This window comes from Zerene cesonia, chromosome 29 (genome assembly GCF_012273895.1).
Source record: "Zerene cesonia ecotype Mississippi chromosome 29, Zerene_cesonia_1.1, whole genome shotgun sequence".
Lineage (NCBI taxonomy): Eukaryota > Metazoa > Arthropoda > Insecta > Lepidoptera > Pieridae > Zerene > Zerene cesonia.
Genome location: NC_052130.1, coordinates 5,499,525 through 5,517,299, shown reverse-complemented (window position 1 = coordinate 5,517,299; position 17,775 = coordinate 5,499,525). Strand labels below are relative to the sequence as shown.

Genomic DNA, 17,775 nt, shown 5'->3' with positions numbered 1-17,775 from the left:
ATGACTTTTTTTATATAATATATGTGATATCCGGGGTAGACTTCTTTAATTTGTGCTTCCATATTATTATTTACTTTCAACATTCTCAACTTTCTCGAGAGCAATCGCAATTAAATTATCCAGAAAAATATTTACTTCGATACTCTCAATAGAATCATTGAAAAGGTCATACTGCAGCACTCGTTCCCTAGATAAAGCTTAGCCTAGATTTTATCAAACTAATCGAATTGCTAATGGCCTACAGAGCTGATTGAATAAATCGATTCGACTTTTTACACGAAATTAAACCCAAATAATATCGAGTTGGGTTCATTATTGCTTAATCGACTTGAAAATCATTCAAAATTTGGAAGTTATACAAATTAAAAATGTGATCAAAGTGATAACAGTGACTCTTTTACGGTTTTACGGCTTATTAAATAAATTAATTTTTTATAACAATATGTATTTTTTCTACCTACTTCAGAAAAAAAATACGTATTGTTATAAAAAATTAATTTATTCATTCACTTCAGCTTCTACAAAAGGGTGAAATGCCAACAATCAAACAAAAAAGAATCGAGCCCATCGCTTGAAAACCCACTGAATTATCAAATAACAAAAGAGATAATATAGAATTTTCTAATGTTATCTGTTTTACTTTCTACAATATATAATTGATACGTACATTAAACATATGACTCGATATTTTGAAATATTGAATGAATGAAACAAAAATAAACCGTTTTCAATTTGTCAGTACTTAACCAAATGGGACCACATGTCAGATATCACCGTTCAAATAAAAATTGGTTGATCCAGTATAAAACTATGAGAGTCAGAAACCCAAAAAAAATCAGGCGAATTGATGAAGTTCCTCCATTTTTTAAGTCGGTTGTTACTAACGCTGCATCAATGACCAATTGATTCCAACACAACCCACCTATCAACATGGCACTCCCGTATCACCACGTAGCTCTTTGGGAAGATACCGCGACTGTCCCTGCGCAGGCTCTTCCCGTAGTACCAGTGTTTGCATTCCCGCTCCAAGTGCACTAGCTCACCGACCTCCAGCTGCAGGTGGTTCGTCGTCGACGTACCGTAGTTGTAGAGAGCTGTGGACGAAAATGATAATGTTGACAAACTTCAAATTATCGTGTGTTTCCAGTTCGAAGGACCACTTCTTGATAATTGAGGGTATTTTATGTGTCTGAGCTTTAAATACAGAATTGTCAAATGGAATGCAGATCTGCCTTGGTGGACGTAATAGATTAGAATTATGTATGTATGACATGGATTTAGATTTACGTATGATGACAATGAAATTTTGTTGATGCATGCAAAAATGGAGAGAAGAAACTTAAGCCTGATCGAGCTAGCGGTAACAGAACAATAGTAATTAAAATTGAATGTAATTTTGCAAATATTAACGTTAATACGAAAGCATTATCACAGCACATTACACTTTAATAACTGCAAAAACCGCAGTTACGAGACCGCGTTATATCGTAATAAACATTACATAAATCGTACAAAACCGATTAACGGATATATAATCCTATGCAAATATAACTCCATAGAGCTGTGTCCATTGGTAAATTGTATTCTAATGAGCTCTCGAAAAGTACGGCTTCACCATTGTTGGGATAGAATGTAGTAATCACCGTTATTTCTATTATCTATTAATAGTTTTGAGTGTAATCTGGCCACGTTTGCAGAAGGTAATACAAGTTATTAAAAATGTTCCTGCTGCAAATTCCTTTATCCAACTGTTATAAATAAGTACAATTATCATAATCAAACACAAAAAAATTATTTCCGAGATAAGACGAATTTTATTTAACATACATACATATTTATATTTCGAGAAATTGGACAATGACCTAAAGTCTACACCCCAATGGTAAGCAGTGACCCAGCAGAACACATCAGTCATATACATAATTGCTTTTCTTAAAAATAATTAGAAAATGTTTAACATCATTTAATCACATATACATATGAATTTATACACAAATTAACAATAAACCCCCATTTATTTCGTATACGATAATCAGACTTACGCTTTTGTGTATCGTGTATCGCGAATGACAATATAACGAACCAGTAAATAAAAAAAAGGGAAAAATCTTAATCAAGAACCGTTTCTTACAAAAGATTACATCTTGAGCTCGTTGGTAATATCGAGAACACTTAAATACCCACCGCTTTGAAAGCACTACGCTATTTAGTCAACATATGGTGTATTGTGGCACAACACTGAAAAGCTTTTATTGTTAAAATTTCAAGAGCCTCTTATTGAACCTTAGTGTTTTTGGCATAATAATGATATATTGAGTTCTGTTAAAATATTCTCGGTCGATGAACTGCAATAGAGTTCATTATTATTCTTATATTAGTTAAAAATAATAGTTTAGTATATATAATTATTATTTTTTTAATCAGCCATGACTGTCCCACTGCTGGGCAAAGGCCTCTGTTCCCTCAGTCCACATTATATTGAGAGAAATTTAATATATTATTGAATATATAAAAATATCAATTCGTTCTTTGATATGCCAATTCATAGACTGCGATATCTCTTACGAATACACTTATCACGAAATCATAATAAGACATATTATTACGGATTTGTATCTATTTTTAATAAAAATATCTGTTGTTATTATTTTTGTTTAATAAAACAAATCTCGATCTCAAATGTAAGCTCTCTAATACAAGATAACGACATCTAATAAGTGATGGTAAAAGTTAATTTTTCTAATTCAGTAAAACCGTGATCCAACACATAATCAATTACAAACTCTACACTACAAATACTTTTAAACAATGCTTTAACTCACACGAATTAAGGACCAATTTCCTATGGCATTCGGATAATATAACAGTTCGCTTAATAAAGCCATGTCCTAATTTGGTATAACAATAACACGGAGAAGCCAAAATCAAGCCCAAAGGGATAGGTGCGGTCGCATTTTAAGCGATATTGTATCATTTACGTCGGGCCTTTGTTAACATGTTTGTGGAACAAAATATTTTACCAGCACCGGTTTTAGTTTTCTGACAAGGGTTAAAATTACTATCAGAATATCATTTTCAAAGCTGAGCGGTTTTATTTTACGGTTTTCGCTGTTATTTATGTGATTTGTGAAGATTTAGGGGTGTGATGCATTGAGATTTTTGCATAACAAATGAGAAAGTAAAAAAAAAATCTGCAATTGTAAATTAATAAACGATCGCCGCGTAAATGTAATTAGAATAGGATGAGGTAGGAGATGGGTGCAGTTTATTTAAATATATTTCTTTGATAGTAAAAAAGTGTATAAAGAATGAACTAAAAACTCACTTAATATATCGCAGTAACACACACAAAAACGTCTAAAGTAACTATACAAAAAGTAAACACTATGAGTTACTTGGCTTCCTATGTGTTTTGATTCTTTCCATTTAGGATTTATTTTCTATTTCTAGTTCCGTTCATCAACTTTATTATAACTCAATAACATTCCCCAATATCCCGAATTCAATTCAAACAATTCGCTGTCACTCCGACCACATGTATTCGAAATCACAATCAAGAAACTTATTGTAAGGGAACCTTACAGAAAATTAATAAAAGCTAACCCTATTATGGCCCCAACGTAGGCCAGTGGTTTACTGCTTTGTCGTTGGGGATGATCTTGGGGTTGGCTGGATTATTCATATATACTTACATGTATAAAGCTAAAGATTGTTTGTTTCAACCCGCTGATCTCAGGAACTACTCGGCCGATAGCAAAATTCTTTTATCTAAAATCTAAATATACGTGATCCTGGAGCACTACAGGCTATACCTATACGTACCACGAGTAAAGCCAGCGGGCGAATCACTAGGGAATATATTTACATATATGTGTACGTAGATTACAAAATAACGCCATGTTTAAATATTGCGTTGCCAATAAAATAAAACCAGCTTTTATTCTGAATGAATGAATAGAATTGACTTCGTACATTTCCTTTACTATTAGGTTGCCTGGCAGAGATTGCTGTTAAGCAACAAGGCCGCCTCTTGTACAAACAATGTATTTTTTTCTGTTTACTGTGTTTTTGTTGTTTCTTTCTAAGTTTGTACAATAAAGCATTATAAATAAATAAATAAATAAATAAATAAATAGAACTGCAAATTGAAGGAGAATATACTGCAGGAAAAGGTTAACGTATTTAAAACTTTCTGAATGTAGATACATGTAGCCCTTATACGTAATAAATTTAACCATAAATAAGAGGAATTCCAGATTAAAATAACCTACACGTTTAAAATATATTTTCCCATACAATACAATAAAATATAATTTAGCAGTTACCTAACTTTGAGCGTGTTCAATTGTACCTAAGTTTCGCTTTATACCTATATATATATGCATAAAAATCATACATAAGAATTCTAAAAGCTCAAAGGCGACTGACTGACATAGTGATCTATCAACGCAGAGCCGAAACTACTGAACGGATCGGGCTGAAATTTGGCATGCAGATAGATGTTATGACGTAGGCATCCGCTAGGAAAGGAGTTTGATAAATTCTACCCCCAAGGGGATAAAATAGGGGATGAAAGTTTCTACCATGCAGATTTATTAAGCCCGCGCGGGCGAATCTGGGAGCAAGAGCTATTCGATATCGATTCGATTCGGCTGTTTTATCAGCCGTTTGTCAGTCTCGCTATAACCCGAGAATGGTATTTACCGATTTTGATGATTTTGGTCTTGGTATTCACCGAATCATCAATCATAAAAGTTCACGTTTAAGAAATAAAAAAGAAATAGAGAAAATGTGACAAAAAATGTTCAATGGCGTAAAGTGAACCGTAAACCAGCTGCTAACCCGGCGAGGGTTAGCTGATCTAGGTACCATAATTTCTATCTTCAAGATGTCATTTATATTAACATTGAATAAGTTTCTAAACAACAGTTTTCTTGTGTCTTCCATTACAAAGAGCACTCTGCGTTCTCCCTCCTGCTTTCATAAAACAAACATAATATCAATTTGAATAAATTATTATAAGTTTTCTATACAAACTTTAAAAAGCAACTCCAGTAACTGTCCTTATTCTTAGTTCTCAGCAAGTTGAACACTATCATAAACTTCGTATTGACGTACTCGTAAAGTATAGACGTAAGTATGACCCAGACTGCTGGTAATATTTTATTATATTAAAACACATACATGTGTGTTTGGTGGTTTATTTGTTGTGGTTAAGCGGTAATTTAAATAATATGACAGAATTAGAGCATAAGTGAAATATATGTGCGTCAAATAAATTAAAATTCAAATGAAACCAAGATAGTGAAGTCCCAATAGTCGGCTAGGGGACGGATGAATTTCCTATCAGTTCTACATATACTCTGATCTGAAGTCATTAGACTTATTACATATAGTAACTTCGCTTCTTTTACCTCTCTCCCGCGTTTGCCTGGTAGAGATCACTGCACAATAATAAGGCCGCCGATTGTATTATATTATACAATCGACACCCGGTCTGAAGTGTAATTGTTTCTATGCTTGTTTTCGTTTGTCATGTACAATAAGTAGTTAAGTAAATAAATAAATATATAAAATACTGATTTATTGAATGACAAATTTAAAATAATAATAGTAATATTTACGGAAACATAACACAAGAAAGCGGTATTGAGTAATCCCTACTAATATAACAAACTAGCTGTAACCCGCGGCGTCATTCGCGTGGTACCCGGGTAAAGAGTAACCTATGGACTAATCCAAACTAAATTCATCTCTGTACCAAATCGCATACAGATACGATATGTTTTCGCGTGAAAGAGTAGCAACAACCCATACATTCGTCTATCCATCCATACTTACAAACATTCGCGGTTATAATATTCGTAGGTTGGTTGTTAATGTAACTCTGTAAGCTTGTCTCCACTTCACGCCTAAACCACGGCAGAGATTTGGATGAAATTTAGCACAGATATAGTTATGAAGCCAGATAGGATAGATTCTATCCCAGATATCCGACGGGATACTGGAAAGTATACTAAATGATAATTACGGGGAATACCTGGGACGGTGGTAGTACCTGACATCCGACGGGATACTAGAAACTATGCTATATGATAACTACGGGGAATACCGGAGAATACCTGGTGGTAGCTAGGTTAGTCTAGCGGACGGAAAGTTAAAGACTAGAAATGACTCGTAAAATTTCGATAATATTCAAACATAAACAATAAATGATTACAGCGGCACAAGTTCTAGGTAGTCATTATCTTAATTCGTTGATTAGTGATAACTCCAGTGTTCTTATAGATTTCCCCCCATTTACGATCATGATAATATTATTGCGTATTGGAAAAAATAATCTATTCATATACACGTTTTACGAATTTCTATAAACTCTTGTGTTTGATTTTACGAGAGTATTATACATTTTGAGTAGAGTATTATACATTAAGGTCTCCCCGTGACCACGCTCGCTGTAAAGTGTTCGAAACGTCGGGTTAATAATATAATGAATAAATCGCGTTTAAAATCCGTTAAAAAGTTTTTCGTTTCTAAATTCTATAAACTCGACAAATGAACAATTACATATTATATAATTATATATAGCATAATACACATTGAACGCATATTAAAAACAGACAAAATTAAAAAAAAAAACTACCATTTCCGCCGCAGAGCCAGTGAAATTAAGAATGAACAGATGTCCAAGCAATTACTTAGCGTCAACGCCAAGTTATTAATAACTATAATCATTTCAACTTACATGGGAATCGACTTGTTTAATTCTAGTCTAAGAGACGGTTTATAACATTAATTTTTCATTATCCGTCCCCGTACGGAGCAGAATCTTAGAGGTTCGTTACTGACAATCAAATAAATCAGAATTAATACTTAGTTCTTAATTGGTAATCACACTACCTTACTTAATAATATTTTAAAAAAAACAACGATGTCTGTACAACTTTTAATTAGTTATTTCAACTGCAAAAGATAATAATACTTTGACGTCTAACAAAGTAAAGTTTATTGCAATAGTGGTATTAGATATGTTTCCGTGCATTTTTAACCGACTTCAAAAAGTAGGAGGTATAACTTTTTAATCGGTGAACCAATTTAGATAATTCTTCTTATATTCAAAGGCTCCTGTATTTGTCATGTGGTTCCATTTAAAGTAAAAGACTAGTTCAAAATTACGATATTTTCGAAAGCAGTCTACTTTTTGTTAAAAATAATAATTCACCTACCTTTTTATCAAGTGTTAAATGTCAAATAATACAAAATAAAATAGCCAATACAAATAAAAATTAACCAATTTAATAATTTAATCAGCGGCTCTTACGCAATTATTAATAATAAGCACAATAGGGGCGGAATGCGTGATTCACGCCCGCGACGGCGCGCACCGAAACCCATGTATGCGCGCGCGCACTGAATGACAATCAACTGCCATAGACTTGTGCAGATCATAGACCTATAGATAGAGATATTTTTCATAAAACCTCATTATGTACTTTTAGTTTTGAGGATTTTAGTGTAATTTTCATTCTCAATTAGGTTTGCACTCTGGGAATAATTTTAACGAAATTAATGACTGAAACAAATTTCCGGTCTAGATGAAGTCATGCGTATAGCATTTATTTAGTAAAAGTTGTATATTGTATAAATATTCCTAATGCTTAGCAGTATTTTTAAGGTTTATATTATAAAAAATAAAGAATAAAAATAAAGTGATATAAATAAGTTTATTTTTCAGCTGATACGGGCAAACCCACTACACTAACTGAAACCATTTATCATCCGAAATCCCTAAACTTGATCGGACTATTTAATGGCAGGGTCCTTCTACGGAATGGCGTTGTCATTTAAAACACACAAATGTCTAGCATATCTCAAGAAGGTACTCTAAACTCTCGCCAGCAAGCAGCAAGGACCTCGCTAAACCAATCGATTCCTACCAGATGACGTCTACGAGATGGCTAGCTCCGACTACCTATATCCAGCACCTGTCAGCCCAATGAGCCGTAATAACCGGGACAAACTGCCGTTGCGATAATATGGGATAGTTTAATTGCTGGATGCTGTGCTGATTGCGAGATTATCGTGCCATTATCGCTGTGACTGATTACATTTCAACAGATGTTGGCTTCTGAACTGGTGTTATACAATAGAATATTTATTTGTTGCGTTTATACTGGTCGTATAGATAGCAAATGAGTAAGTTAGTTTGTATCGCTATTTAAATAGGTGGTTAGGCTAGCTGAGTTGGTGATTGGGTCAGTTTGGTTGGTGCTTTTGTACAAAAAGCTCCAACAAAACATGTTAGTTTGCGGAATATTTTTCTATCGCACGAAAAGCCATTTTAAAAATTGTGCAGTAAAAATAAAAAGCGAAAAAGATGCTAAATGCTACATGTTTTAGAAAAGAAACCCATAGGTATTCTTTGAAATACAAATTTCACTCATCTATTTGGAAAATAAATTACTAAAGTTAATTAAGTAGTAGTACTTATTACCTAACAGATTAAAAGATCAATTTCGCTATATCTGAATAAGTTATTTATTCAGATATGATCACTTTGTCTATTTAGACCGTAATTATATAAAGCCATTAAGATTATGTCTACCAAACGGTACCATGTTCAATCTGACGCTCAATGAAATCTAATAAGAGATACACTACCGTACGTAGTATTAGATAGTTTAATTACTTCGGATGCAGCGCTGATTGCTAGATTAATGTAATACCTTATCTATGAGTTGATTGATTGGTTTATGCAATTTGGAATCGTATCTATCAATTTCTGTCGAGAGAAATGTGAATTTACATTGGGAGTTTATCGTTTTCAAAAGCCTCTCCAGTGCGCATTTTACCTTGTCAATTAGTCCTTGATTTAATTTTATCACTTTTGCTCCTGGCCAAATTACTGAAATTCATAAAACTACATGCTACGACGGACATCACATTGCGTTAATATTTATGAACATAAATTTCATATGAAGAGACTAATCCCCGATGAAACGGGTTGCGACAGTCGAAATTTTGTGTTATTTTTTTAATAAAGAAGAAATAAACTCGCAATTTAATTTAATTTCACCGAAAATATCCTTAATCTACGGAGATATTTGCGAAGTTTCCAAGAACGCCTTCGGAATAATTTCCAGTTAAGAGACCGGCCTGACCCATAAACGTCTTCTATACTCGCACCAAAGAAAGTCACTGGCGAACGTTCAACATCAATAATAACGTAGGTGCGTCACGTACGTTTTGACAGCGCATAATTGGACTTCCTCAGGTAGGGGCTGGGTGGGACGTGAATCAACGATGTCCGCAATTGATTTGTTCTGATTCAATTTTCGTCAGGGATTTTCTCACTTAATCATTTTATTAACGTTATTGGGTGTCTGATGAATGTTTCGGACGATAAATAACATCTATTAGATTCAGATGTGCTGGTTATGACTTGATTGAATATAATTCGAAGAAAAACACAGTTAATTTAATAAAATAAATTGATATAATCTAATACAAGACGAGACGGAAAAATTATAAAAAAAAAACAACTTACTCGCGCACTTTCAGAAGCATTCCATGTCTTTTAAAACCTTCAAAACGATCATTAAACATCAATTAACTCTAGCTACCAAATTAAATATTTCTACAAAGAAAACTTAAATCTTAGCGATAATTAATCATCAATTAGCGCAATTAATTGTTTATTTCAGTACACCTCACTTAACACGCTTCGAAAACAATACGACTAATCACTATATGTTTCCTAGTATGTTTCCAAGTCCCATGTGGTATTGGGCGGATAAATTTCAATGTTCCACAGTTGTATTTCTCTCTTGTGATAACTCAGTTGGGAATGCTGTATTCTGATAGCTAATATTTTAATTCCCTCTGGGATAAAGGGACGCTTATTGTGATATGAAACATGTATTATAGATTTCACCTAGTATCGAAAACATCTCATGTTATAATACCAAGATATATATGACTAGTAACCTTAGGCTATGTAACTAACCTAATTTGGGAGCAGAGATTCAGCCTCACAGCCCATCCCCAGGCAAATTTATACCTCCGACAAGCATGATTAGTGGACACATTATATGTGTTATAGTACATGTAAATGAATTCGTAGAAGTATGTGATTAAGTTGTATAATATATTTTATTTTCGTGTTATCATAAGTATATTTTGATAGTGTTCAATATAGTTTTTTCTTGTGTTTGATTTAATTAATTATTATACAAATAGAAATCAAAGACTTTTTAAAGGATTTAAAACGCGATTTATTGATTATATTATTAACCCGACGTTTAGAACACTTTACAGCGAGCGTGGTTAGGTTTCCCGTGACCACGCTGGCACCGTTCCTATTCGATAAAAATTATTTAATTTCTAATAAATTAAATCTCTAGGTACTTGAATTGTCCATAAATTACATTACCACAAGGACGCAAACTTGATGAAATGAAAACCAATAACCGACCCAAAAAAGCTATGTTTGATATAATTTTTCACACTTTGAATATAATAGATCTGTCAAAAATCTGATCTGTCTCAGAATCTTATACCTTTAAACGAGCAATTCTTGTATATATATATATAATATTGGAATCTCAGAATCGGCTCCAACAATTTTCATGAAATTTAGTATATAGGGGGTTTCGGGGGCGATAAATCGATCTAGCTAGGATTTTTTTTTAGAAAATGTCATATTCGTGTTTTTTTTTTTCCTGACATCTATTGGTGAATAATAAGACTATTTTGCTTCGTAGATAGCTGGACAACTGAAATAACACATAGGCACTTTTTATACCGATATTCCTACGGGATACGGACTTACGCGGTTTCAACCGCGGGTCACAGCTAGTAGAACTTAATATAGCAAAATGACTTTTGAACTGGCCCCATGTGAAATTGAATTGCTTAGCACAGTTGTTGGAGAATCTCGACGGAAAATATAAATATCCAAATGATATTTCGTTCACTTCACTTTTGTTAAGTGTATTTCAATTATTAGACTCTATTATAAATCGTGTATGTAGTTAAATATTAGGTATGTTTTACAGGTAATTTGAACATTTAATTTAATAATTTCTGTATATGTTCCTTTTAGCTTATCTGTCAATTAAGATGACAAATAATGTAAGAGGATTTGTCAAAGTGTTAAACAGGCTATTAATGACTTATCAGTAAATACCGAAACTGGCTCTTAAAAATATATTATTAAGTAGACAAGCTAACTTTTTACCATCTTTTGTCTATCTAGACAGTCTAAGGTATAATTAATCTAATATATAAAATTCTCGTGTCACAGTTTTCGTTGCCATACTCCTCCGAAACGGCTTGACCGATTTTGATGAAATTTTTTGTGCTTATCCGGTATCTATGAGAATCGGCCAACATCTATTTTTCATCCCCCTAAATGATCAGAGTAAGGCAGAACAGCGTTTGCCGGGTGCAGCTAGTTGAATTGTATAATGCTAATTAATGATATTATCCACGGTATCCGTAACTATCTAAATCCTATCTTAAGCAATGTATTAACTAAGACGAAGCATATCAAAAACCTTCTTCGACCACTTCATAAGTTTTTTGGAACCTACGATAAAACTTTCATCATATTATCCTTTAAATATAAACTATTCAGAATTAAGATAAAACAAATTCAAAAATACCACCACCCAATATACCTTCTCGCTATACGATCCCTATACAAATCATATTGACTTGATATACATTTTTCCACTAAATGCACACGCATCAGACATTCAAAATCATACTTCCGACTTAATACACGTCTGATACACCTATCAAACATCAGATTATCTATATGTAATCTCAATAACTTAGCTCCCTTGCCCAATCCCAATAAGGTCTAGTCTCGGAACGTCTTTACCTGCCGTTATCGACGAGTCCTTTTATCAGCTTATCTCACTGATTAAACTTCCCTGCTTCCCGAGTTCGAAACACCGGATCTCGAACAATTTCATATTGTCATACTGTAACTTCGATGCGGAGTTGTTTATTTTTAACGAAGCATCTTGTAAAAGAATTCCAGCGAAAACTTTTCTGACGCTGTTATATCATATAGCTTATAAATTGTACCGTACTGCGGATAAAAATTTCTGAATAAATTGGATAATATTTAGAAATCAAAAACTCTTTCACGGGGAGACAGTCTCCCCGTGACCAAGCTCGCTGTAAAGTGTTCGAAAAGTCGGGTTAATAATATAATGAATAAATCGCGTTTAAAATCCGTTAAAGAGTTTTTGATTTCTAAATGTATGTTACTCGCGTAAAATCAAACACAAGAAAATACTATGGATAATTTTGTTAAAGTGGCATGACAGAATAAAATTCATAAACTTACCAGCTGCACGCCCTGGCTCGCTCATTTATTGTAATTGAAATAATATAAACTATATCATCTTTAAATTTGGATCAAACTGCACATGGTGTGCAAATTTTATTAAAATCGGTTGAGCAGTTTAGGAGTCCATCGCAGACAAAGTGACACGTTATTTATATATATTAATATTTATGAAGATAAACTGGATTAGTACCCAAAATATTGTGTTTTTTAATATTATAGAAATATCTATCAAAAGTTCTAAAAGCTTCTACTTCAAAAGTCTACTTCAAATATATTAATTTGAATTTATTCTGAATAATGGGTAACTCTGCATAATAATTACGCATTGGGGATGGTAGAAAGCCCTATATCAAATATATACGCAGACGCTTTAATATATACAGACAGGAGAGACGATATTATGCCGTACATATATAGAACTAGACACTCGTGCCGGTCCGCCCGGATATCAAGATTCCTATTCTATCCCAAGGGAGCATTTAATCGGGATAAAAATTATCCTATCACCCAAGTCAGCTCCTACCTGTATACCAAATTTTATTAAAATCCGTTTAGTAGTTTCCGCCTGATTAACGGACAAACATCCAAACAAACAAACTTTCACATATACAATATAAGTGTGATTTACTGTTATTGTCCTACGATAATTAAGATATAATTCAATTAGATACGAAAGAGATAAGAATAAACGTCTTTTTTTATCGTTAATTATAATATGAATGTAGCCACTCCCATAACTGAATAATCTAATAAACTAAACAAATCTTAATATTATTTATTTATTACATTAAGGATCACCATCATGACATATACGGGTAACATGGATGGAAAGCTTTATAAAATTACAAAGACTTAGTGCCGTCATAATTATAGGCAACCACTATTAATGAAAATAACATTAAACAGCCTACAGTTAACAATTATGACTACCTATATCAATGGTGAGTTCCCCTAATACTTTTTTTATAACATTGATAACACGAGGAACCTTTATATCATGAACAAACTTTGTTTGCGTCGACTCCGTTTTGGTGAATATCAGATTTCGTGTCTTGCACTTGTCCACATTTTATCATCCTTATTAGTTACTGCGCCGCGCGGTTTCACCCGCGTAAGTCCGTATCCCGTAGGAATATCGGGATAAAAAGTTGCCTATATGTTATTCCAGTTGTCCAGCTGTCTACGTACCAAATTTCATTGCAATCGGTTCAGCAGTTTTTGCGTGAAAGAGCAACAAACGCACACACATCCTTACAAACTTTCGCATTTATAATATTAGTAGGAAGTAGGATAGGATATATAGTAGGTATAGGATTTCTTCATTCCTAATTTCTTTGGCAATGTGACTTTCAAAATGCTAAATCTTAAAATCTACCGATATTTATATGTAAAAAATTATTGCAGTAGTAGTAGTAATAATATGTTACACGTCAATCTAAAACTGTGCGTTGAGATTGACACTTGCACAGATTAAAAAGGCATGAATAAAAATCAGTGCCCTAACGAACATAGCGAATAATTAACATAACACGAAACAATGTCAACTATTCATATATTACGCCATTGTCTCCCAACAAGGAAACGTAACAGGAAATATTATTGTTGGCTAAACATCCTATAAACATCGCTTTATATTTTCGAATTTGATAATTCTATAGCTATCATTCTCTACTACACGTTCTATTGACGACGGATTAGTATGTATTTTTTATGTTAGGGTTATATTGTTAACGTGAGTTTCTTTATGTTAGGGATATATTATATCATGAGACTTAATATCATGCATGGTAATTTCAAATGATTAACCACCAGAAACAATATTAGATACCAACGAAAATCTATTGATTAGAATTGATTTTTCGCTGTAGGTACATTCGCTTCTTTATTATAATGCGTTGAAAGTAGAAGGCGATCAAAAGCAACCATACATTCGAAAATGTTATTTCACATACTGCTATCAAAGTTCCACCCTCATATCGGGTATTATTACATATAAATTATTCTATCACCTAAGTCAGCTCATACCTTATCTATATACCGAATTGCATCAAAGTCCCTTCAGTAGTTTCAGCGTGATTGACGGACAAACATCCAAACAAACAAATTTATAATATTAGTGTCACTAGAGCGTATTATACCATTCAGTCAACCAACTGCAATATTTTAATTTTATATTCTGTTATCAGAGTATAAGCCATCTTTATACTTTTAAATCAGTATTATAATAATTTCATGCACTATAACCCCAGACCACACAAGGTATATGGATAATATATTCTTAGTTAATGGTTACGAACTATATAGATAATTATTACCAGGTTTAAACAATTATTCAATTGGGCGTTAAATTTTCTACGATATAGTTAACTGTATGCAGCAAAGAACAGTTTTTTGTCATCAACATAATTATCAAAAATTCAGTAAGTACTGTAGCTTCTCATTTCTGATCCTTGATTCCGTGTACAAAGATGGAAATAAATTTGTCTGTATAAAATATGTCTAAATTGAATCTAAAGGAGTCGGTTACGTAGACATTCAGTTAAGTTATAAAAGCTTTTTAATAAAAATAATAAAATGACCGATGATGATGAGAATGAATAATAAAACCACAAAAGACACTAATGCATTGAGTAAATTTCATATCAAATTATGTAAAGTATGCAATATGCAAATGTATACATTAATATGTTCAATAACCAGTCTTTTGTTTGCGTAACAATTGCCATGTGAAAGTTACATTGGGTGCTATATGTCACAGACAACCTAAATTGCTCATTTCTTTGTGGTTAAGTACCTTTTGGGTAAAACAGAACTGTCTGTCCGCACGCCTGTCACCAGGTCGTTCCTCGTGAACCGTGAAAATAACGACAGTTGAAATTTTAAGACACGATATATCAACAAAAAATAAAAAATCAAGGTTAAGCAACGGCTGGCACGGTCATAAATTGGATGGGTGACCAAAATTTTTTTTGCAGTTACTTTTTGCTTATTTGTACGGAACCGTTAGAGTCGCGAGACTGACTCGCACTTAACCAATGTCATTTATAAAAAAATTCTCATACCATTGGAAATATTCATCTGCACTGAGAAACAAATAAATTTTGTTTTTACCTACATCAACTTGGTGCGGCTGGGACAAACGGCTATTTAAAATGAGTGTCATAGATTGAATAAACGGTTCTTAGTACAATTGCCACTGTTTACGGTGTGAGCATTTCATTTGAGAGATATCAATAATAATACCTTCCTACAAAATGGGCAACAACATCCACCACTCCTGACTCTAAAATGGGATCAAATAACAAATCAACAATATCAAAAATGAGTTGTGAGCTATGCTAGGATAAGCTAGATTTAATCGGTCATATCTATCAATATGATCAAAGAAATAATCAATTGAATTTAACCAACATGTTGAATATCCGGGGACATATCCAGTAACAGAACAAAAAAAAAACCATTGAAGTGAAAACTTCCTAAATTTATTGAACATCGCTTAAAATGAATCATTTGCACTACACAACATAGCTACACTGTTACATAAAATGTGTCTCTTTATTCACCTATGTATATAATCAAAAGAAATTCATATATAAATCTTTCCGTGGCCATCAAAAGGAAAAACAAAACCAGGTCAAGGTATCTGCAACCGATAGAGAAAAATTAACAATAGTAATGTTATAATTTATTTATTTGCATCATGTAATCCAACTTCAACAAAAAAAGTTTATCAATTAGTTGAGTATACAGTTTTCTTTTAGGTTATAGTTAAATATGATAATTGTGTTTGTCCATGCTTTAACTCAAAAACTGTAAATCAGATTGATAGTTTGTTTATCATTGTGTTGGTTATGCTCCAACTTGGGGATCAGTGTTCATTCATCAAATTTGGATCAGCCATTTTTGAGATGGAAGGTTAAACATTTAGCATTCGCAAAGAAATCATAATCAACTCAGCTTTCATGCCTTCACAAGTTTTCCAATGTTAAAATCATTGAAGTTGGTTTAATTTTGTGTAATTTACACATTTCCTTTAAGCAATCATATTTAAAGTAATAACAACAATTATTTTCTATGAACTTTTAGATAATACTGAGCATAAGCCTATAAATGATACAAATCTATGTCCAAGCTAGAGAAATAATTATAAATTCAATAATATTAAATTTGCAACAAATTTGTTCACATAATTTCAAAATTTTCTATTCAATGTCTCATTATTTGCCTTAGTATTAATTATTTATGTGTTGCGTTGGTGTGTTATTTATATAGTGCTTAGTGTTAAGCTGTAAAGTTAAATTTAAAGTACAGAAATAGAAAACCATCAGACGAAAAATATTATTTTGTATATATATAAAAATACTATTGTCCCACAAACTGAAATAATAAAAAAATCTTCTATTTAAATTATTAAAACCAATAAATAACACCAAATTTGTACAATTAAAACATCAATGAGATAGTTAAATAATATTTGATAAGAATTATATCAAAAAGTAATAGTATCAAATATAATGTTTTATACTATTGCACTAAAAATGATAACATAGATAAAAAAAAAGTTTGGAATAACCAGGATATGTTATCATAAGTTTTTTTTTTGTTTTACAAGTTAAGCTTCATGTATTTGAAACGGAAATGAGTACTGTTTAGAGAATAATATAAAATATATTACAATTAAATTGTTTCAGGATGAAATAGGAACGCTAGGATATGAGACAATGTTTATATTTATCACTCAGTGGGAGAGAAATTAACAGTAGAGGAACTGAAAGTGCGATCAAACATTTATAACAAAAATCACTTACCAACAGCGTAACTTTCCTCATTTTCTAGCTTTTGCCACACAGTCATATTTACGAATAACACTTTAAAACTATTTTTTCATTAAATAATAATTGTAAGGCTCGTCATTTTTATCACGGTCAAAACTTTAACTTTGTCAAAACATATTGTTTGTGGTCGGGCGTAGTGACTAGTGACACTAGTGATGTATATGAATGCGTAATTCCGATAGCGTCAATGTCTATGGTATTATACAATTTCGATTTATACAAAGATAAGGAAATTTATTAAGCAAATATGTATCAAGATTACATTCAAATACGTATTTTATAACGTTGCATAATGTCGGTCACTTACATTAGGACGAATACTATGCTAACCCACAAAATATTTGCATTGCACATATGTTTTTCATAGATGAGCCCAAACATTCATACATTGCACAAAAAAAAAGTTAGCATTCTAGTCATAGACCCGGGCAACCAAACTTGTAGCAACAAAACTGCAAGAATACTTACACAAACTTACTTTCATATCAATAAACTTATTTGTATCAAATCATACTAAAGATAGGAACATACACAAAGATCAGACCTATTCACCAAAATAAAAATTTAGGCATTAAA

General features: G+C 32.5%; 1 protein-coding gene across 1 annotated transcript in view; it reads right to left on the bottom strand.

Moving 5' to 3' along the window:
* The window catches only part of LOC119838032 (dedicator of cytokinesis protein 1), a 48,383-nt gene extending 31,058 nt beyond the window's left edge, over nt 1-17,325 (bottom strand). The window contains exons 1-2 of the mRNA XM_038363845.1: nt 17,173-17,325; nt 923-1,094 (exon numbers count right to left, since the gene is read on the bottom strand). Coding sequence (XP_038219773.1) covers nt 923-1,094; nt 17,173-17,218 — 218 coding nt within the window. The 5' untranslated portion in view covers nt 17,219-17,325. The remainder of the gene's footprint in view (nt 1-922; nt 1,095-17,172) is intronic.
* Nucleotides 17,326-17,775: the final 450 nt, after the last annotated feature.